Raw genomic sequence first — 24,359 nt, forward strand, 5'->3', positions numbered from 1 at the left:
ACTAACTCCTGCCATTCTGTAGGGGATAGATATAAAAGGAGAATAAGAAAAAAGAGAGAGAGAGAACATACTGCTAGGGGATTCTGAGGATAGCGGTGCAGCATCTCCGCTCTCCAGGGGTAATCCACAAAAATGGATAGCCTATTTGCAGATAAGAGGATAACAGGAACTGAGGGCATTGGTCCTCCTGAATACACCTTTATGTATTAACAAGTCTATTTATTTAGAATTTAAGCCTTTGGATAATCCACAAAAACATTGTCAGTGATTGCTTGAAAGCAATTTTGTTTGACATGATATATGCTAACAAATGTATTTTACTGAATACCTGATGTTTTTATCTTAAGGTCATATAACAGATCTTCTTTTAAGAATATTTTACCATTTTTTTCCCAGGACTGAAGTCAACTTAAAATATTAGTCAGAAATTGAAGTCTTCTCTTGTGCTATTCATCTTTGAATTGTTACCATAACCATTATCTTCTCTTTTTTCATTCTTTCCCTTTTTTTTTTTTTTTTTTTTTTTGCTTGAGGAACATTAGCCCTGAGCTAACATCTCTGCCAATCTTCCTCTATTTTGTATGTGGGATGCCTCCACAGCATGGCTGATGAGTGGAGTAGGTCCACGTCCGGGATCCAAACCCGCGAACCTAGGCCACTGAAACAGAGCATGTGGAACTTGCACCACTTGGCCATGGGGCCAGCCCCTTTTTAAATTCTTTTCAACAACAATGAGAGAACACATGCAACTCTAACACAGAGATTTCTATTATGTGCCTCTGTGCATTCTATCATTGACCTTGAAAAAGTCAACACATTTTCTAACACTATGAATTTTTCTGCAAAAATCTCATTGATTTCCCAGTTCAAGTTAACTAATACCAACATTTTATTTCAGGTATTTTCTTTTTCCAGAGCAAAAGCTCATTTGGGGAATTTTTACATTTCAATTAAATTGATTTTTGCCATTATCATTACTCACATAACACTGAAAAACATAATAGAATTTTTCCCAGTCTTTAAAAAAATGTTTTCTAAATTTGCCTTTCAAAGATCACTCTTCCTCTTTTACTTTAAAGTAAACTTAAACACTTTAAATTTCTTTTCTTTTTTTACTCACTTAATATTTAAACTAACAACAGCTTTGAAGGAAATAGGTGTAAAGCAGCTAGACCAGGGGAATCATCGCAGACTAGGTTTGCATAGGGGGTTCTCCTGCTTCACAGAAACACAACTCTGAAGAAAGCATAATTTCTGTTGCCTTGCTGGGCTTTCAGAGAATGGGGACAATCTCCACTGGTCTGAAAGAAGAAAGAGGAAAAACGAAACAGATTTAAGGTGGAGACAGTGAAGAGTAGGCATAAATGCAGAGACTACAGCCAGGAGCCTAACCTTGCACCAGCAGCAAGGTGGCGGCCCTGGCCGGAGGCTGTTCAATCAAACTCAACGACAGAAAAGGAGACTGCAGTAGACTCCAGACAGTAGTTTTCCTCATCTCCACCTCGCAGAAACAAATACAAATCTTCTCTGGAGGAAAGCACCTTCAACTGAGTTCCTCAAAATGCCTACAGTTTAGCAACAGCAAGAAATGAAGTAACCATAACAGATAACCAAACATAACAAGAAACAAGTCACCATGAGAGAGAATCACCAAAATAACAAATATCAGCTTTGGGCCACCAACGACTCCATATATTGGAATTATTAGATAAGAATATAAAATGATTAATGTGAAATTAAAGAGCTAAAAGTCAAAGTTCCCAAGATAAGCAAGCAACAAAAGACTATCCAAAATTACCAGGCAGTTAAAAAAATGTTTTGGGAAAAAAAAAAAAACTACGTTAAAATTAAAAACTCAACATATGGGTTATAAAGAGAGTGGAAACACCCCCATTAGAAATACGTCTTTTAAAGTCAAGAATATGATAAGCGTGCCTCCTGAAACATGGAGGAAAAACCTGAACAAGGAATGGGAAAGAAATTTGTGTGTAAAATTTTTCTGGAAAGACAGTTAAAAGAATGGGTAAATGGGGAGATACAGGGAGCGCTTTTTCAATATTTTAAAGATGTCAAATACCATCATATTTAGTTAGACTCCAATCTAAACACTAATATAGTTTTCATGAAACATGAATAGTGATCCTAAAATTTACTTGGAAGGATAAAATGGCAAAGGATAGTTAAAACTGAAAAAGAAAAACAAGCAAGAATTGCCATAATAAGTATCAAAATATACAATAAAACCATGGTGGGTAAGTAGTGGTGTATTAATCTAGGAGAAGGCAAGTAGACTAATGGCAAGAATGAAGCATGCAGAAACAAAGTCATTTGTCTAAACACAGTATAGACAGTCATGCAAATGATGAAAATAATGGCATTTCAAACCAGTGAGAGAGACAAATTGTTTGAAAAATAATCTTGGCTATCCATTTGTAGAAAATAAAAACTTTATGCAAAAATTAAAAGCAAAAATAATTCAACAAGAGAAAAAGCATTAGCAGAAAATAAAGAATATTTTATAAAATTTTATAAAAATTTTATTTTTTTAGTTTTTTTGTTTCTTTTTTGTAATTAATTAATTTATTTATTTTTGGATGTACATCATAATATATTTCGAATTCTGTGTAGATTACATCATGTTCACCACCCAAAAGCTAATTATAGTCCATCCCCTCCCATGTGAGCCTAATCACCCCTTTTGCCCTCCCCTCTCCCCCCTTCTCCTACAGTAACCACCAATCCAATCTCCAATACTATGTGTTTGTTGTTGTTTTCATCTTCTAGTTATGAGTGAGATCATATGGTATTTCACTTTCTCCTTCTGACTTATTTCACTCAGCAAAACACCCTCAAGGTCCATCCATGTTGTCACAAAATGGCCAGATTTCATCATTTCTTATGGCTGAGTAGTAGTCCATCGTGCATAAATACCACATCTTCTGTATCTATTTCTCCCTTGATGGGCACCTAGGTTGCTTCCAAGTCTTGGCTATTGTGTATAATGCTGCAATGAACACATAGAGGTGCAAGTATCTTTATGCCTTTGTGTTTTCAAGTTCTTTGGATAAATACCCAGCAGTGGGATAGCTGGATCATATGGTAGATCTATCCTTAATTTTCTGAGGATACTCCATACTGCTTTCCATAGTGGCTGCACCAGTTTGCATTCCCACCAGCAGTGAACAAGGGCTCCCTTCTCTCCAAACCCTCTCCAACATTTGCTGTTTCCTGTCTTGTTAATTACAGCCATTCTGACCAGAGTGAGGTGATACCTCATTGTAGTTTTGATTTGCATTTCCCTGATAGCTAATGATTTTGAGCATCTTTTCATATGCCTGTTGGCCATCTGTATATCTTCTTCGGAGAAATCTCTGTTCAGATCTTTTGCCCATTTTTCAGTTGGATTCTTGGGTTTTTTGTTGTTGAGCTGTATGAGTTCTTTGTATATTTTGGATATTAACCCCTTATCTAATATATGGTTTGCAAATATCTTCTCCCAATTGTTAGGTTGTCTTTTCATTTTGTTGATGGTTTCCTTTGCTGTGCAGAAGCTTTTTAGTTTGATGTAGTCCCATTTGTGCATTTTTTCTTTTGTTTCCCTTGCCCGCTCAGACATGGGACGTGAAAATATGCTGCTCAGACCGATGTCAAAGAGCGTATTGCCTATGTTTTCTTCCAGAAGCTTCATGGTTCGGGTCTTATCTTCAAGTCTTTAATCCATTTTGAGTTGATTTTTGTGCATGGTGTAAGGGAATGGTCTACTTTCATTCTTTTGCATGTGGCTGTCCAGTTTTCCCAACACCATTTATTGAAGAGACTCTCCTTTCTCCATCATATGCTCTTGGCTCCCTTGTCGAATATTAGCTGCCCATAAATGTGTGGGTTTACTTCTGGGCTCTTACTTCTGTTCCATTGATCTGTGTGTCTGTTTTTGTGCCAGTACCATGCTGTTTTGGTTCCTATGGCTTTGTAGTATATTTTGAAATCAGGGAGTGTGATGCTTCCAGCTTTGTTCTTTTTTCTGAGGAATCCTTTGGCTATCCAACGTCTTTAGTTGTTCCGTATAAATTTTAGGATTCTTTGTTCTACTTCTGTAAAAAAATGTTGTTGGAACTTTGATAGGGATTGAGTTGAATCTATAGATTGCTTTAGGAAATATGGACATTTTAACAATGTTAATTCTTCCAGTCCAAGAGCACAGAATATCTTTCCATTTATTTGTGTCTTCTTCAATTTCTTTCAGCAATGTTTTATAGTTTTCGGTGTACAGATCTTTCACCTCTTTGGTTAAGTTTATTCCTAGGAATTTGTCATAATTGTAATTGGGATTGTATTCTTAATTTCTCTTTCTGCTACTTCGATGTTAGTGTATAGAAACACAATCAATTTTTGTATGTTGATTTTGTATCCCGCAACTTGACTGTATTCCTTTATTGTTTCTAAAAGTTTTTTAGTGGACTCTTTAGGGTTTTCTAGATATAAAATCATGTCGTCTGCAAAGAGTGACAGTTTCACTTCTTCTTTTCCAATGTGGATCCCTTTTATTTCTTTTTCTTGCCTGATTGTTCTGGCTAGGACTTCCAACACTATGTTAAATAAGAGTGGTGACAGTGGGCATCCTTGTCTGGTTCCTGTTCTTAAATGGATAGCTTTCAGTTTTTCTCCATTGAGAATGATATTTGCTGTGAGTTTGTCATATATGGCCTTTATTATGTTAAGGTATTTTCCTTCTATACCCAATTTATTTAGAGTTTTTCTCATAAATGGATGCTGTATCTTGTCAAATGCTTTCTCTGCATCTATTGAGATGATCATGTGATTTTTATTGTTCATTTTGTTAACGTGGTGTATCATGTTGATAGATTTGCAGATGTTGAACCATCCCTGCATGCTTGGAATGAAACCCACTTGATCATGATGTATGATCTTTTTAATGTATTGTTGCATTCAATTTGCTAGTATTTTGATGAGGATTTTTGCATCAATGTTCATCAGTGATATTGGCCTGTAATTTTCTTTTTTTGTGTTGTCCTTGTCTGGTTTCGGTATCAGGATAATGTTGGCTTCGTAGAATGAGCTAGGAAGCTTCCCCTCCTCTTCAATTTTGTGGAAGAGTTTGAGAAGGATAGGTATTAAGTCTTCTCTGAACTTTTGGTAGAATTGACCAGGGAAGCCATCTGGTCCTGGGCTTTTATTTTGGGGGAGGTTTTTGATTGCTGTTTCGATCTCCTTACTGGTGATCAGTCTATTCAAATTTTCTACTTCTTCTTGGTCCAGTTTTGGAAGGTTGCATGTCTCTAAGAATTTATCCATTTCTTCCAGATTATCCAATTTGTTGGCATGTAGCTTTTCATAGTATTCTCTTATTATCTTTTGTATTCTGAGGTGTCCGTTATAATCTCTCCTCTTTCCTTTCCGATTTTATTTATTTGAGGCTTCTCTCTCTTTTTCTTGGTGAGTCTAGCTAAGGGTTTCTCAATTTTGTTTATCTTTTCGAAGAATCAGCTCTTGGTTTCCTTAATTTTTTGTATTGTTTTCTTAGTCTCTATTTCATTTATTTCTGCTGTGATTTTTATTATTTCCTTCCTTCTGCTGATTTTGGGCTTTGTTGTTCTTTTACCAGCACCTTTAGATGTGCTTTTAGATTGTCTATTTGGGATTTTTCTTCTTTGTTGAGGTAGGCCTGAATTACTATAAACTTCCCTCTTAGAACCGCTTTTGCTGTATCCCACAGATTTTGTCATGCCGTGTTTTCATTTTCATTTGTCTCTAGGAATTTTTTGATTTCTTCTTTGATTTCTTCATTGACCCAATCGTTGTTCAGTAGCATTTTGTTTAATCTCCACATTTTTGTGGCTTTTCTGGTTTTCTTCCTGTAATTGATTTCTAGTTTCATACCTTTGTGGTCAGAAAAGATGCATGGTATTATTTCAATCTTCTTAAATTTATTGAGACTTGTTTTGTGGCCTAATATGTGATCAATCCTGTAGAATGTTCCAAGTGCATTTGAAAAGCATGTGTATTCTGTGTGGTTTTTGGATGGAATGTTCTGTATATATCTACTAAGTCCATCTGGTCTAATGTGTCCTTTAAAGTCAGTGTTTCCTTACTGATCTTCTGTTTGGATGATCTATCCATTGAAGTAAGTAGAGAGTTAAAGTCCCCTGCTATTATTGTGTTACTTTTCATTTCTTCTTTCATGTCTGTCAATAATTGCTTTATATATTTAGGTGCTCCTATGTTGGGTGCATAGATATTTACAAGTGTTATATTTTCTTGTTGGATTGTTCCCTTTATCATTATGTAGTGCCCATCTTTGTCTCTTGTTACAGTTTTTGTTTTAAAGTCCATTTTGTCTAAGTATTGCTACCCCCACTTTCTTTTCTTTGCCATTTGCTTGGAAAATCTTTTTCCATCCTTTCACTTTCAGTTTGTGAGTGTCTTTAGGACTGAAGTGTGTCTCTTGTATGCAGCATATACATGGGTCTTGTTTTTTTATCCAATTGGCCACCCTATGGCATTTGATTGGACCATTTAGTCCATTGACATTTAAAGTAGCTATTGATAAATATGCATTTATTGCCATTTTGTCCCTTTTTGTTTTTTCTGGGTGTTTTAGTAGTTCTTCTCTGTTCCTTTCTTTTTCTCTTGCTCTCTTCCCTTGTGGTTTGGTGGCTGTCTTTAGTAATATGTTTGATTTTTTTTTGTATTACTTTTTTCTTGCTTGTTATAGGTTTCTGATTTGTGCTTACCATGAGGATCCTGTTTAATATTCTATGCATATAAAAGTCTATATTGAGTTGATAGACTCTTTAGCTCGACCTCTTTCTAAAAGCTCTACTTTTTCACTCCCCTCTTCCCACATTATGTGTTTTTCAAATCATATATTGTCTCGTCTTTAGTGCGTGTCTATCCATTACCCTCTTATCATTGAAATAGGTGATTTTAGTACATTTGTCTTTTAACCTTCATATTATCTTTACAGGTAGTCGATCTGCTACCTTTACTATATTTTTACCTTACAAGTGATTTTATTGCCTGGTTTTTTGTTGTTCTCGTTTTGTTTTTTTGACAATTTTTTTTTAATCTCTATTTGTGGCCATCACTTTCCCACTTAAATAAGTCCCGTCAACATTTCTCGCAGAACTTGTTTCTTGGTGATAAACTCCTTTAATTTCTGCTTGTCTGGGAAGCTCTTTATCTCTCTTTCCATTCTGAATGACAACCTTCATGGATAGAGTATTCTTGGTTGTAGGTTTTCTCCTTTTAGTACTTTAAATATGTCGTGCCATTCTCTTCTCACCTGTAGGGTCTCGGCTGAGAAGTCCGCTCATAGCCTGATGGGCTTCCCTTTATATGTCACTTGTGGCCTTTCTCTTGCTGCTTTTAGGATTCTCTGTTTGTCTTTAATTTTGGACATTTTAATTAGAATATGTCTTGGTGTGGGCCTCTTTGGGCTTATCTTGTTTGGAGCTCTCTGTGCTTCCTGAACTTGGATGTCTGTTTCATTCCTCAGGTTAGGAAAATTTTCCTCCATTATTTCTACAAAAAAATTTTCTGCCCCTTTGTCTCTCTCTTCTCCTTCTGGGACACCTATAATCTTAATGTTAGCACACTTGATATTGTCCCAGAGTTCCCTCAAACTGTTTTCATTCTGTCTAATTCTGTTTCCTCTTTTCTGTTCTGCTTGGGTGATTTCCCCTATTCTTTCCGCTAGCTTGCTGATCCATTCTTCTGCCTCCTCTACTCTGCTCTTGAGTCCCTCTAGTGAATTTCTCATTTCCAGTATTGTGTTCTTCATTTCTGATTGGTTTGTTTTTTATATCTTCCAGTTCTTTGCTAATGTGCTCACTGTGTTCATTCAATCTTCTCCCCATTTCTGTGAGCATCCTCATGATATTTTTTTTGAACTCTTTGTCAAGTAGGTCACTTGTTTCTATTTCATTTAGTCCTTTTTCTGGGATTTTGTACTCTTCCCTTGCTTGGAAAGTATTCCTTTGTCTCCTCATTATGCCTCTTTCTCTGTGCTTGTGTCTATGTATTAGGTGAGTCAGCTATGTCTCCTGATCTTGGAGAAGCGGCCTTATGTATCAGATGCCTTATGAGGCCCAGCAGTGTGCTTCCCTCTCATCACCAGTCCAAATGATCCAGGAGTGACCCCTTTGTGGGCTACTTGTGTCCTTCTGCTGTGGCAGGGTTGCTCCCACTGCAGGTACCCAAGGAGTCTAGTCTTTCCTTCCCTGGCCAGCTGTTTGTAAATCTGGCTTGGGGAGCCTCAGCACTGTTGGCTACAAAGTCCATCAGCCTACCTCTGTTGCAGTTTTCCTCTTAACTGGGTTGTTACCCAGTGTAGCTGGTTCCTGGGCTCAGGGGCTTACAGTTGAGGTAGGCAAGGCTGTTGTCAGTTCTCTTAGGAGTGCAGCTGAGTGGGGCTGGCCCTTGGCAGGTGGCACTCAATTGTTTCAGGCTTTGGAAGGTGGAGCTGATCCTTTTTATGGCTATTTGTGAAGCACAGGTCTTCTGCCACTGATAAGCCTCAACCCCCACAGGACGACGGACACATCAACACAGTCCTGGTCCATGCACACTTAACCCCCCGAAGCATACTCTGACACCACACTGCAGAGGCCCCCACCTCTCCACCAGTGCCCCCCACAGTTCACCTGGTCCTCACACAGGCCCTGCCCCACAGAGGCAGACACACTCGCTTGCCTGTAGAGGATCAAGGTACCCAGTCAATGCAGGCTGAAAAGTAGCCTGAGGGCTTGCTGTTAGGTGGGGTCGATCTCTAGGGTGGGTTGCCTGCCCTGGCTGAACTGGATTAAATCTGTGCTCTAGTGGGCACGGCAGATCCCTGGGCTAACAGGCCAAAGGATGAACCTCAATGGCACCCACCAGGGTCAGTGTCAGCACACCTGGACCAGCTCAGAACAATGGCTCCCACCAATGTCTCAGTCTCCAGAGAGGTCCCTCCTCTCACCAAGATGCCCCCAGAGCCCACAAGGTGAGTCTCATTTCACCAAAGGACTGTCAGCCTTCTCTCTGGTGATTTTAGGTTGCTGCAATGAGACAGTTTGTGTGTGGGCCCTTTAAGACCTGGGTCTTTTCAGCTTTTGACCGATAGGTTTTCTGGGGGTATCCTCACTGCAGTTAATAGCCAGCAAAGCCAGACAGTAAGACCCCCGTCTCATTTGGGCTGAGTCTGAAGGATGCTTGTAGCAGTATCAGCCCTTGCTCCAGACCTCACTCATCCAGGGAGGGCTGCGTACCTTAGGGTGGCTCCTGCCTGGCCAGCTGAGAAGCTCTGCTGCTCCCAAAGGTGGATTTTTTCCTCTCCAGCAGGAATTTCTGCCCCTTCCGCCTTAGTCAGAACTGTCCCTTGTGGGAGTTCTTTTCATCCAGTTTTCAGTTTTCAATCCGGGGCAATTTTTCCAAAAATAGTTATAACCTGGTTGTGTTCATGGGAGGAGATGAGTTCAACGTCTACTCAGGCCACCATCTTGACGAGATCCCCTTATTTTATTTTATTTATAAAATTTCAATTTTATAAAAACAGAAAACTTTTGGACCAAAAAAACAACCTAAGTTAAAAGATACATGCTTGAAAGAGGTACGATATTTACATCACATGTAATAACCAAAGGATAATCAAAATATTTTTCAAACTACAAATCAATAAGAAAAAGACAGAGTCTAGTTAATAAGATAAAGGGCATGATCAGATAATGCACAAAAAGCAAGAAATATAAATGGTCAATAAACATTTGAAATAGAAATTCATCCTAATGTTTTGTCCATTAGATTCACAAAAAAGTGGACAAATGAATGGTATCCACTTCTCGACAAGAGAGTGGGGAAATAGCCACACACATCTCTGATGAGTATTGCAATTAGTACCACATTTCTGAATTGAAATCAGCAATATTTATGAAAATCCCCTGAGAAGTACATCCCTGTTGACCCAACAGCATCACCTCTAGGAACTTATCACAAAGAAATTTACTTACGAGTCTTAATAATGTGTATGTGTGTGTGTGTGTGTGTGTGTGTGAGATCATTGGTTTATAAAGATAAAAAGTTACAATCAATATCTCTTTTAATCAACAGGTGATTGAATAATTAAGTTGTGGCCATCCATGCTATAAGTTACTATGTAGCAGGTAAAAAGTCAGATCTATGTATACTCACACAGAGAAACCTCCAGGAGAGATTGTTTAGGGAAAAGCAAGTTGCAGAAAAATATGACTCCTGTGATATCATTTACATGAAAAGTAATATTAAATTCTACCTTGTATTTGTACACACACATAGGATGTTATATATAATAATATAGTATAAAAATACCATATATTGTTGCAACACAATATTATAATATGTAACACATTAGGTATATAGTAAAACAATATGAAAAGATAAACACCAAGTGTTAAAAATAGCTATTTCTTGGGAGAGGAATTGATTTGAAGAGGAAGTAAGCAAAAGGACTATTCACTTTTTGCTTCCTTATTTGTAATTTTTATAGGAGGGTATAAACCCATTTGTGTAATTTAAACAAAATAAAAATGCCTTTGTTTGTGGATGGATAGAGGGAAGTTGAGGGGGAAGGGGAGGCAGAAGGGAAAGCAAGACAACCAGATAAGATGCAGTCACCAGCACAAAAGTCTGACTTGGCATTTTTCTTCTCACCCTTGGGTCTACAATACGAAAACCAGGCTCTAGTAAAAAATCAGAAGCTCAAACAAAGGATTAAGTTACAAGCTGACCTGATTCTGGTGGCCAAATCAGGATTAGCAGCCCAGGAGAGAAGAGTTAGAAGCAATAGAAAAGCCTAATCAGGCTCACTGGTGGGAATGTCAACCCCCAACAGAGAGACTTCCCCTAGGCTTTGACAGTCCTTTTAGTCCCCGTGGTGATTTGTCCTCCAAATGACCAAATTGCTGGCTTCCAGCAGGGCCTTGCCATCCGTGACTGCCATCTTCTGAGGCAGTTTTGGAGTCCAAAGCAAACTGCAGTTGGGCAATTATTTAGCATGACATCAAATTCTATAGGGATAAACTTATTGTTTAATCACCGCTAGAAATTGGCAACTGAGCAGTCTTCCAAAAAAGAACTGGAATCTCAGATAATTTTCAGAGCAAATTATTTAGATCTAAATTGCTTTGGTCTGAAAATCCTCTGATTTAGCAACTCATTGACCAAAACATGGCTCAATCAAAGGCTCTTTGAAAAAAGGATGCTTTCTTTCATTTTCCCTGTTCCCTGACTTAACTCTAGTCGCATAAAATACCCAAAATAACTTTATGACAATAAAGCCAAGGCTTAACCTGGTAGCAGAAAGCCCTGTTGTGTGTTGTGAAGACACAAAGGCCCAGATTATCATGCGTTTATCAAAGTGAGTGGATTTAGACTAATGTGAAAGACAGCATGACAAGCTTTATTATAATGTAATGGTTTAGAAGTCAAAGCAAAAATAGAATGATAAAACTGCTGGGGAGGAAGTCAGGGAGTCATAACACTGCTGGTAGTTGTACACAATCAATTCTGACTCTAAGGATGTTTTTTCACTTGCTTTTAAATAAAGCCTTTCAGAGAATTCTGTAATGATAAATACCTGGTATTTCTTTCAATTTATGTTTAACAGAGATTCATTCATTTAAGATTTGTTGAGGACCTACTACGTGTATGGCACAATCCAAAAAAGACATAGTCGCTAACTTCACAAATTCTGTCAGTTAGTTGATAGTTAGACTATTTTACATATCATATTCAACATGTGTTCAATGTACATTAATATGTGATAGGTCCTGGGAAACAGAGAAATGAATTTAACAAATAATTTTTGCCTTTAAGCATTCAAAGTCTAGTGAAAGATACAATGTGCATATACAACCCTCCAGTATGCAAGTCACATTGTGTTAAATTCCATAATGGAGGTTAAGACAAAGTGCTAAATGTCTCGAAAATTGAAACAACTAAATCTGACCAGGGCATCAAAAAAAGTCTTCTCTAAGTTTCATTGGAACCTTAGATTCTCAGTAAGGTGTCTTCACTTCAAGCGGTCAACAAATAATCACTCAATAAACACTACAAGGTACTAAGCATTGTGATAGATACCAAGCATACAAGCTGAAAAGACACTGACCCTGCTGCTTAAAAAAGCAAACTAATCATTTCAGTACAAGATGACACATGCTCTAATGAGGGGGAGTACAATAGAGTACAGAGAAAGAAACACCTAAGTCTGCAAGAAAGACTCCAGAATGTCTGAAACTACCAGGAAAAATAGGCATTTGTCAATTGATCATGGCAGAGAGAGAACTGAAGGCAAAAGGAAGAGCGTGTTGCAAAGTCATGAGATCACGTGGTGAACACAGTCAATGGTTTGATATGGCTGGAGCCTTAAACGGGTGGAAGAGAAAACCAGGAAGTGAAGGGGACTGGGAGACCAGGGGAGCCTCTGTATCAGAGGTTAAGAATTTTAGAGTTGATATGGAGATGGAGAGCAAGGATGGGAGATTGAAGAACTTGTCTTACAAACGACTTAATTAGCAGAATAGAGGGCAGATTGAAGTCAGACCAATCTGAGAGAAGGGAGACAAGCTAGGAAACATTTGTAGTGTTTTGGGGAAAGGAAAATGAGATTTTGAATTAGAGCAGTGGCAGCTGAGAGGGAGAGGTGAGGCTGATGAACATATTTTGATGGTAGAATCAAGGGGAAGTGGCAGTTGATTGATGAAGTTTAAGAGAAAGGGAGATTTTTGTGATAAGTCTACAGTAAAATATGCAAGTTTGGCAGGACTTACGGGTGGGGTGAGGCTAAGGAGTTGAAAATGAATTTCTATATAAGTTTTACATATCCATGTACCACTTTAGAATAAAATAAAAAGTCAGGTTCACCTGAAGAGTCTCAGAAGCTGTCACCAATGTCTATTATTCACCCTTCTCTTCATGGATTAAATTCATGAATCCATGGCTCAAAAAAATTTTTTAATGAAATCCTTTGTCTAGGTGCCCAGAGATATTGTTAGGTGACCATCAATATCTTTTCCAAATAGAGACTTTCAAAGACATAGTAGCTAGCCAGCATACTTTAAAAATCTACACCATCTCTCAGAGGAATTCAGAACCCAGGATAGATTTGGGTAGGAACTGAGGAGGCAGAACTAAATAAATTAAATGCACAATGTTACTTACTTTATCTTTGGAGAAGCTGAAAAGTTGTTTTCTTGCAGCAAAGAATTGGACAGCTATTACACTGGCTGAGTGGCCCCAGAGAACACCGACTGGCTTAGAGACAACGTAGGGGTTCCAAAGGCCAACTTTATTGTTAGTGCCAGCAGTTGCTAATCAGAATTCAAAAGAAAAAGATCTTTTTAATAACATGGCATCTTCTTGTAGAAATGAGTTTATCACATATCCGTAGGTTGATAAATGCCTTCTGGGCGCTAAGGTACCCTATCTCGAAGGAAGGAAAATCTTGTCATTGCCCAACGGCCCAGGCTAACAGGGCATGAGTTCTATCATTCAAAATAATTGAAAAGGAGGGAGTAGGAGGAAGGGGTACGCATGAGGTGAAAGGACACGACAGTCCTATTTAGGAGGCAACCAGCAGGCCAACCAGGAGGGGACAAAATTCTGCTTCCTTGTCCCAATGTTTCTCCTCCCCAGTCAGCTCAGTCTGGGAATGTAAGTAAGAAAGAACTAAAATAATATTTAAGGTTTCCAAATTGATGAAAAAGTATAAGGAAACAAATTATGTTCACTGTCATGTAAATAATCAAGTATTTACAAGCAACGAAGCAGCATCCATGTGCTTTCGACCTGCTTTATTGAGAGAATGGAACACGAATTGGCTACATTCAGGGAGCCTGTCCAGAGCAGGAGCACAGAGCTTCCTCAGGCCTGTGAAGACCCAGTAAAGCACTCTTTCTTGTTCCCTGGTTTAGGGCTGACTGTGGAGCTTATTTTTACAGCATTATTCCAGGTACAAAGTAGAGATTAGTACAAGGGGGCTGAAATGATGAATCTATGAATCTATGAAATGGTTGATATTTGAGTCCTTCCAAACTCAATTCACCAACCCCACCAGTCTTCCCTGGCAAATCTACAATAGTCTTTGAAAAGTTGCTGTTGGCATATTCCCAAGTTCATATTCAAGGTATCTTTTACCATGACAGTCAGCTATTATTGTTAGGGATTTTAGAGACTCAGCCCCCTGGCTGATATCATACTCTTTATGTCAATGATAATTATTGAATGAGGATTAATATGACCCATTTTGTAGGCCCTACAGATGGGCCTCTGTAGGGTCTCTGTAACTACCCTGTTAATTTGTCAATACTACTTCACTTTTTTACAATTTTGAACTAATATATGTCAAATTATCAGCTTTTAAAATGTTCAAATATTTTATTTAAATAGTTAATACCTGAAAACATTTATAGCTTATTTCCTCAGCTAAAATATACTCTTTTACATAAAAATAAGAACTGTCCTTTAGTAAACTAAAGCTAGGAGAATCTGAAAATTTTCAAAAAGCATTAGAGTTTGTATTCTGAAAAGTGCTTGAAAAATGTCCTGCATTTCACAGTTCACTATTCTGCGTGTGTGAGTGTGTGTGTGTATGTGTGTGTAGTAGCAAGGAAAATGATGTATTTGTTTGGGTTGAACACTTGGTGGCTAGAGGGATGGCCGAATGGCAGCCGCTTTGCAAACTGTCTTCTTTCTCTATATCATTTTACATTCCTACCAACTCTAATAAAAACACTAATTAAAGCATTGGGGCACTTTCTCATTTTTCACCCCAACGTAGTTCATATACACTGCACATCATAATGCATCATTATCAGACTTTCTCAGGCAATAAAACATGAGCTGCTCAAGTTGGTCTCTCTGGCAGTAAAGCAACAAGGTGGAGAGGCTCCGTGCATACAGATATGCAGCCCAGACTATTTCTGAGGCCCTCATAGTTACCATGATTTATTTTACATACCAATTAAATTGAGCCGATAGTGGTAATCAAAAGCGTGAATGCCCTGGGCAATGTTGAAGGATGTCATTTTAAGTTGCTTTTTTGATTTCTCTCTCCAAGCCAGCACCACAGTGTTTGTCTTGCTGGTTGTACTGGAAATGAAGGCGTCTAAAGATGCATTGTAAGTAAATGATTAAAAAAAAGAAAATTATCAGTTGATTTCTCACAAGAAATTAGCAAAATAGAACTGTTTTAATATGTAAAGTTAAAAATTAAACTTAGATTATGATGACACAAGTTGATACCTAGAAAACACCCCACTAACCCCTTCTGCCACCAAAGAACTTACAGCGAGAAGTTACAGCAAAGTCTGCATTTGGACTTTTCTTCCACTCTAAGGATACCCTGAAATTTGTTTTAATTAGATGGCAGGAAACAATATTAATCATAATAATCATATGGGATTCCAGAGAAGTAAAATGAATAATTGGCCAAATTGCTCGGTTTTTCCTCCTGGGCCTGAAGCAGGCACACAGGAGCTTAGCAGCCATCTGCTGCTGTCCCAGAACCAGCTCCTGTCTGAAACATGGTTTGTTTAGGTGTTGACTGGTCTAGAGTGTTTGAGAGTGGAATGGTCAGAACTCAGTGCCGTGCCAAGATTCACAAACACAGCTAGAGGCTCAGGACAATTGGCTGTCCCTGCATTCCCGATGACCAGATGTCGTGGAGCAAAATCCCACTCCCCAAGCAAGGAAAATGACCCTGTTGCCTTTGTCAGGAAGATCTTTCATTCCTGTCAGACTGACATGCTCCAAAAGGCAAATAGCCATGGCTGCTCTTTCACCAATTTCAAACCACCATGCCCTCCATGGTTAAGTGGAAATTCCCTTCTGCATTTTGCTCAGACAATAATTTGTGCCCCAGGGGCCTGCCCCTTGGCCGAGTGGTAAAGTTCACACACTCCCCTTCAGGATCCCAGTGTTTTGCTGGTTCGGATCCTGGGTGTGGACCTAGTACTGCTCATCAAGCCATGCTGAGGCGGCATCCTGCATAGCACAACCGGAAGGGCTGCTAGTAGAGTATACAAATATGTACTGGGGGGCTTTGGGGAGAAGAAGAAAAATAAATAAATAAATAATTTGTGCCCCAAAGTTGGATGATTTCTGGTTTGACCTCAAGATCAAATTTCTGCCTCAGACAAAGAGGGATGTTGTAACTTTATAAAGATTAAGGGAAGTTGCTGTAACAGCAAGGGTCTTGGAAATATTTCTGATCTGCTTATTATATAGAATCAAGAATGATACACTTGGAAGATGATTCTGAACTTGTTCCCAGCACTCCTGCACTTCTTATGAAACTAATCACTGACTGCCTTGTGTTCCCAACTATCTTGGAATGTAGAGATAGTGTCTCCCTTTGGAGTAAATGGCAGACATACTTTATTTATACCCAGAATAAAAAGATAATGTCTTCCTCTGGAGCAAAAGGCAAGCATGCATCCTGGCTACTGTAAGAGATTCAGATTCTCTAAGCTTGGGGTTCCTCTTCTCTAATGCAACCCACTGCACGTACAGGCATTCATCTGGGACCATCTGCGTTGCCACCGTGGGACTTGGAGGCAAGGAGAACTGACACAAATATGCTGATACTCATGCTGCTTGCTGTGCTGTGAGTAATACAGGCCTTTTTCTCTGACACAGAGGTCTTATGTCCTCTGTCATTTTAAGATTTTTAAAAAATTTCTTTTTCCAAGTGAGTACCACAATATTTTTATTGTTGGTTGTCAGCAGTGGAAATGGCAAGCTAATTTATTAGTAGATAACTTGCCGATAGCATAAAATCTCAGACTCTTCACAGATCTTAACAGGTACCTTTGTGCAAAAGTACTTTTAACTTCTTTTTAAAAAAACATCCCTTAGTAAAAGATTAAATACAGCATCGAGTTTTACAGTTTGGGTGAAAGAACTTAATTGGCTTTATATATATGTGTGTGTATATATGTATACCTGTATATGTATACATGCATATATATGTGTGTGTATACATATATATGAATACATAAGTTTCCAAATAATTTTTTAAGGCAAGGAAATTCTCAGAAGCAGAAGGATAGCTCAATACATTCCTTTTCCTCTGACCTATTCTATTGAGTTGATTATTCTATTGGGTTAATTGCTTCTAAAAGCAACTAGGATTTATTAACTTGATAGCTGATATTGATATTATGTGACTACCTTAATTTAACATATTTCATATCTATCTCACTATGAAATATATGGCTTAACATGACCAATTTAAAACTAAATTAATGAGTTTGAAACTATCTAGTGTGGCATCTATAGATATCCTCTCTCAAAACATTCAAAACATGGCACCCGTTCTTCAAAGATCTATTGGGCATTTACTCTGTGCCTTGTGCTATGATAATGTAATAAAGATAAGAAATAGAGAATCCTGGATGGTCCCAAGCTTGGAAGCAAAGATAAGTAAATCAAACAATTAGAGAAAATTTAGCACACAATAAAGTGATAAAAAGTACAGAAAGTAAAATAGAATTTCAAATAAGAAAGAAACTGGTGTGAGCTTTGTGGGTTAGAAGACATTTGGTAAGCTTTGACAAAAACAGAGCATTTCAATAGATGAGAAGTGACAAAACTCATGTGTGGAAAGTAAAAGGTAAACTCCAGAATTCAGAGCTGTAAGAAGACTAATCTACTCCTTTACCTTACAGGTGAAGAAATAGAGACCCATGCAGGTTTAATGATTTCACCAAAGCCAGCAACTAATTGTCGTCAAACTCAGGACTGGGGTCAAGGCATTCTGACTCTGAGTTTAGTATAGTTTAACGTTACATAACGTGCAATATTAAAAGTCCAAGCTCAGGACACTAGCATTAGACAGAGCCAGAGTACAAATTTGGAATGTAGGGCCCGATCCCTTGACCACTGGAACAGGGCTTCTCAAATTTTAATATGCACATGAGTCATCTGGATATCAGTGTTAAAATGGAGTTTCTCATTCAGTAAACCTAGCATTTTGCATTTCTAACAATCCCCAAGTTATTGCTGCTGACACTCGCTTAGCACCACACTTTAGGTAGCAAGGTGCTAGAACACATTCTACAGAGTATTGCCATGATTTTAGACTCTAGAGAATTAATCCATAGTTCTTAAAATTAGGAAGACTAAGTCCTGCTTTGGGAATCTGATAAAAGCTATAGAGCTTCCCCACCAGAAAGATGTATATGCACACAAAAGTTTGTATAAAGTATCAGGATTATAGGATCCTCCCCAACTCCACTCATGAAGCCCAACCATGATAGATCTACGAACTCAGGTGATGAACCTCCCGTTACAGGTAATTTTAGGTTGTGAAACCCTTCACCTGCTTTCTCAAGGGATTCTTAAAATTTCTATTACCAATGATGTCAGCCTTTGTGCTCATCAATGCCCGCTTTGGCTCCTCTTTTTAGTTTCTACTTCTTTAACGTAAATGAGTTTGACAGGCCTTTGTTGCAGGAGTTCTCCTGATCAATGCCAGAACACAATGTCTAAGGGAAAAGGGGGGTCTGGGACGCACAGGAGAGTTTCAAAAAGGAGACCAAAGCCAAACTGCATCACAGAGCACCAGGGATATGGAACAATTCTCTGTGAAGTTCATTGTGAAATACAGAAGTACCGCTAAAGGCCAAAATGGTCTATTTCTCCACTCTGCCTAGAGTTTGCCTGGATGGTATGTTTCTTGCTCGTCCTCCATTACATAAACCTTCCTCAACCTATGGGTTACTTGTAATAACTATTAGAATAATTTGTTGAATCCCTACCATGTACCAGGCACAGTGACCAGTGCTCTCACTCTATAATCATCTTCGGTAGGTAGGTTATCCCAAATTTGCTGATGAAAAAAACAGGTGCTCCAAAAGCTGACTTGCCCAAGAGCATGTGGCTAACTGGAGATGGAGATGAAATTGAGCCCAGTCTTGATTGGCTATGAGCTCTCTTTTTTATACTCCTGCATCCTTCTTTTCCACTATCCCACACTGCCACATGTATGCCAGGTCCAGATCTGAGGTTCTTTCTATTACCAACTACATTTCTGTCCCCCATACTCTCAATCCCAGATAAAACCCCCACTTCATCTTGAGTCTTCCTTTTCCTGATCATTTCACTCTTTTATTGCCATTTATCCCCCTAGGAACAGTACAGCTGTGACCCCCTTGCTCTCTCTCCATCCTTTTCTCTCAACTACTCCCTTTCCTTCTAAAAAAAAAAAAGAGAGAGGAAGAAAGAAAGGAAGGAAGGACCCAAGAGGTAATCAGCTCCTACAAACGTAAGTCCTTTCAGTCTCTGGGGAGCAATTAATTTCAGGGGCATAAAAGTCCCTGATCACTCGCCACACCACTACTGCGACTTCACTAGAAGTATCAACAGTATAAAAGCTGATGGCAAATGTTCTCATTCAGGAAGTAACCTCATTGAAAACATTCCCTTTGTTTACAGAAAATGCTAAGGATTATTATCACTTGACTCAATGAAGTGATATAAGATCTAAAGTATACAACATAACACTATAATTATATGTTCAAATCCATGGAAATTCTATAATATCATTATAGAACAATCAAAGTAAAGTATTTCTACCCAGAAAATTGCTTTGTCATGTGTTTCCGTATTCTATCCTAGTATCATCTTTAGTTTTGAGGATATAAAGACAGACACCTAAAGAAGTACATTCTGCCCTGGTATTCAAAGTACTGCTCTAAGATTTGAGTCTGCAGGTTACCAAGTGACAATTATGGGCCTGTAGTGTTGCAGTTTGGAGGCTCAACAATTCACACTTTATTTCTAAACTGAGATATAACTTGTTTCTGATTAGATTGTAGAATGCCAGAGCTCTTGGGAATGCCTGAGGAAAAGGTGAGAGTAAAGCCATTTCCTTAAAACCAAATTAACCGGTAAATAAAAATGTTTTCCTCATTTCTTGAACAGAGGAAAAGAAATGATAGGTTATGGTGAATAAGTTTTTAAAATATCCAGCTAGGAAATGGGAAGAGCTGATGAAATAAATAATTTGTTCTTAATATTCTCAGTGAGTCTAGGGCTTGGCAGAGGAAATTATTTTAAAAATTACTTTTAGATAACATTTTGAGGGGGAAAAAAACAATTTGATCATGTCTGTCTATTAATATACTAATTTTCAGCTCTTCAGCTGTCTTGCCACTTTAGTCATAAAAAAAGGCATTAAGGGAAACTGCCATCGATTCTTGTCCTCGAGTGTGCTGTCAAAATGACCCTGTGTAATAGCAACTAGTTAATATGGAAAAGTGATTTGAAAATGAAAAGAGATACCTAAAAACTAAGTAAGTAATGCTATTAAGTGCACTTAGAGGAAGCCAGAACAAGGCCACACTATATCATTTGCCAACAGTAGAAGCTATAGCAGGGTAGAAAATTGGGCCATTTCCAACTAGGAATTCTTATTATCATTTTTCAAGCTTTTACTTTGAGTCATCTGACTTAGGAAAACACCCTACCTCGAACTTTCTTTGATGTTCTCTTGTTTGAGGGAGTTTATTTTCAGTTGCATTTCTTATTTCAAAGTTGGAGTCCCATTCTCTGAGGGTACCACAGGGCTTCCTATATTCTGAGCAACTACTGTTTCAAGAAGGAAAGATAAGAAAGACTAACTATATCTATTCCACTTTTTAACATCATAATACATAGAATTCAGTACTGCTAGGTGCTTTAAAAAATAATAATGTAATTAATTTAATGACTTTTCAAAATACTGATTACACTTATGTTCATAGCACAAACGGATCTCACCCTCCCACCATACTATGGAACAATCTGCAGGAAGAGATCTCTGACTTCAAACCCAGGCCACTAGCTCCCAGCTGATTTCAGCTGCTTTAAACACAGCAAGGGAAGTAGCAGGAAAGCAACGCCTTTTAGCTAACTCAGTGGTGCACCGTCTGGAGGATTTAGATGCAGGGAAGTGGAACCAGACAGAAGCAAGACCCTAGATCTGGCTTCTCTTCCTAACTTAGTCCCTATCAATTATGAAGGCCCCCTAAGGAAACAGCCTGGTGTCTGTATTCTGAATTCTCTGGCACAGCTCTATTAATTAGCGTAGCAATTAGTGATTCTGTTATCAGTTCAAACTGTTTTGTACCTTCTGCTAGCCATTGTCAAAGAGGAGGAAAAACGCCTTTCGATGGAATAAAAAATCAATGGTTTCTGTTATTGGCAATTTAGTGCTCATTCTTTCAATGAGCTGCACTTCCAGCCTATAGTTTCCAAGGTTTCCAGTGATATGATCTATATGAAAAAGGCAATTATTTGGTACAAAAAAGGGGAAAATACACTGAGCTTCAAGACATTTATGTCTTGCCACTATTGCCCAAAATTTCTGTACTTACTTTACAAGCATTTCAGAAGGTAATTTCCATTAAAACATGGCTCAGAACCACTCAGACAAGATGAAAACATATTCTCCTTCAAAGTTTTATATAAGAAGTCTGAACCTTATCTTACAGCAATGAGCGAATATTCTTATGTCTAAAATGGAGCTTTTCCTTTGACATTTCAGTTTTATAGATATTTTATCCTTGTCTTCAATGAAACATTATTACCATACTTGCTCATGTATTTCTCCCTTTCCACAATTGTATATTCCTTCCTCACACTGAGAAGAAAATCAGTAAAAATATTTCTTGAGGAGTTCTAAGAATATCAATTCATGTTGCTGGGGTAAAAAGAGTATCAAATGAAAGTAGCCATTGGTTGCTCACCCCCCATAGAGTACCTCTTGCAGACCAAGGAGCATAATGGCTGCTAAGCCAACTGTCCTATCCTTGACTCCAGGCTACCTTCCTCCTCTTGCCTCCTCATTTCAGCCTGCCTTCCTTCTCCTCATATGGAAATAACTGAGCTTCAAGCAAAGAAAGAAAACATTGTGTTTAAGCTTGTAATCTCTGTTGCTAAATCTGGGAAAAGACATTCATTCATTGGTTAGGACTGAAGTAGGTCCCCTTTTCAGAGGTACTTGAGCTTCAAATCTAAAACTTGAAAGAAGAGAAAATCTGACATAGCTCCTTCAGCTTTCTATACTCTTTACTTTCTCTTTTTTGAGTTATCTTCTCTTCTACTGCCTTTTCCTCAACATCCGTTCATACAGTATTAAACTGCATATTATTTACAAAGAAATTTTTCTCACCCCAACCACTTTCTTTCAACCATAAATAACTCCCTATTTAAAAAAAAGAAAAGGGGGCCAGCCCAGTGGCACAGCAGTTAAGTTCACACATTCCGCTTCAGTGGCCTTCAGATCCCGTGTGCAGACATGGCGCCACTTAGCATGCCACGCTGTGGTAGGCGTCCCATATATAAAGTAGAGGAAGACGGGCATGGATGTTAGCTTAGGGCCAGACTTCCTCAGCAAAAAGAGGAGGATTGGCAGCAGATGTTAGCTCAGGACTAATCTTCCTCAAAAAAGAAAAAAAAGTTAAAAAAAAGAAAAGAATTCCGCAAATATTTAGCAAGATTTGTTTTGGTTTCTCTCTTTTCTTTTGAAATATTTTTCAATAACATTTACCCAATGTCTTAGTCCTTTTGGGTTACTATAACAAAATACACAGAATAAGTGGCTTAAACAACAAACACTCATTTCTCACAGGTCTAGAAACTAGGAAGTATGAGATAAACAAGATGACAGATTCGGTGTCTGGTCAGGGCCCACTTCATGGTTTATGGATGGCCTGCTTATCACTGTGTCCTTACACACTGAAGAAGTGAGAGAGCTCTCTCTGGGGTATCTTATATAGGAGCACTAATCCTATTAATGAGAGCTACATCCTCATGACCTTACTACGTCCCAAAGGCACTGCCTCCTAATACCATCATATTGGGGGGTTAGGATTTCAACATACAAATTTAGAGGGGGACAGAAAAATTCAGTCCATAGCATTCTGCCACTGCCCCCACAAATTATGTCCTCTTGCATGCAAAATACAGTCCCAAAAGTCTTAACTCATTCCAGCATCAACTTTAAAGTCTAAGTTAAAATATCGTCTAAATCAGATATGGGTAAGACTCAGGAAACAATTCAGCCTGAGGCAAATTCCTCTCCAAGCTGTGAATTTATAAATCCAAACAAGTTATGTGCTTCCAAAATTCAATGGCAGAACAGGCATTTGATAGGCATTCCCATTCCAAAAGGGAGAAACAGGAAAGAAGAAATGGGTAATAGATCCCAAGTAAAACCTAACAAGGAACACTCCATTAAACATTAAGGCTCAAGAATAAATCCTCTCTGGCTTGATGCTCTGCCTTCCAGACCCACTGGGATAGCAATGTTACCACCCTGGGCTGTCCAGGCTGTGGCAATGGCCCCATCCACGCTGTAGCTCTCTGAAGTGGCCCCGCTCATGTCATGGCTCCACTGGGTGCAGCCCACACCACAGGTCTCTGCAGGCCCCCGCACTAAGGCACTAGGTCAGAGCATCCTGGCCCACCTGAACAAGAGACAACCCCACCCTTTGAAACCCCTCTGCAATATCTCAGAAGATCTATGAACTTGAAGATAAAAATAGAATCTAACTAAACTAAAACATAGTAATTTGAAAGGAAAAAGGCCAGGGGCAGGCCCCGTGGCTGAGTGGTTAATTTTGCGTGCTCGGCTTCGGCGGCCCAGGGTTTCACTGGTTCAGATCCTGGGTGTGGACATGGCACTGCTCATCAGGCCACGTTGAGACGGTGTCCCACATGCCACAACTAGAAGGACCCACAACTAAAATATACAACTAGGTACTGGGGGGCTTTGGGGAGAAAAAGCAGAAAGAAAAAAAAATAGATTGGCGACAGTTGTTAGCTTAGGTGCCAATCTTTAAAAAAAAAAAAAAAAGCTGAATAAAAATGAAAAACTTGTAGGACAATATCAAGCATCTAACATACACATAATGAGAATCCCAGAAAAAAAGGAAAAAGAGGGGAACAGAAAACTTCGGAAAAAAATAGCATTAGAAAGATTTTCAAATTTAATGAAAACTGTAGCTCACATATCCACGAATCTCAATGAATTCCAAACAGCATAAATTCACGCTCACACACACACCAAGAAAACTAAGACACATCACAATCAAGTTGCTTAAAATCAGTAAGAAAGGAAAAATTGTATAAAACATTGTACTGTATATTATAGAGGACACTAGGGAGATTAAAGGACATATTGCTGCCCTGAGAAGATTGTTTCAATTTTCAATTTATATATAAATGCGATTTGCATATGAGGCATCCAAATTTCCTTCTGAGATTGGGAGGTTTCTGACAGACTGGACCAAAACTCTGAAGTGGGTTCAGAAATCTGTAGGATTGGTTCACAGATTGAA

General features: G+C 38.5%; 1 protein-coding gene across 3 annotated transcripts in view; it reads right to left on the minus strand.

Annotated features, from left to right (window-relative positions):
- Positions 1-461: 461 nt before the first annotated feature.
- The window catches only part of LOC103558415 (cilia- and flagella-associated protein 337-like), a 63,563-nt gene continuing 39,665 nt past the window's right edge, over positions 462-24,359 (minus strand). Inside the window, exons 3-6 of one of the 3 annotated variants that reach the window (XR_011529065.1) lie at positions 14,993-15,139; positions 13,195-13,343; positions 9,270-9,448; positions 462-1,301 (exon numbers count right to left, since the gene is read on the minus strand). Coding sequence is in view for 1 of the 3 variants with exons in the window: in XM_070582288.1 (XP_070438389.1) it covers positions 1,221-1,301; positions 13,195-13,343; positions 14,993-15,139 (377 nt within the window). In the remaining 2 variants the exon portion in view is untranslated. Of the gene's footprint in view, positions 1,302-2,002; positions 9,449-13,194; positions 13,344-14,992; positions 15,140-24,359 lie in introns of those variants that run through there. The other 2 variants (XM_070582288.1, XR_011529066.1) reach the window with 2 other exon arrangements.

This window comes from Equus przewalskii, chromosome 18 (genome assembly GCF_037783145.1).
Source record: "Equus przewalskii isolate Varuska chromosome 18, EquPr2, whole genome shotgun sequence".
Taxonomy (NCBI): domain Eukaryota; kingdom Metazoa; phylum Chordata; class Mammalia; order Perissodactyla; family Equidae; genus Equus; species Equus przewalskii.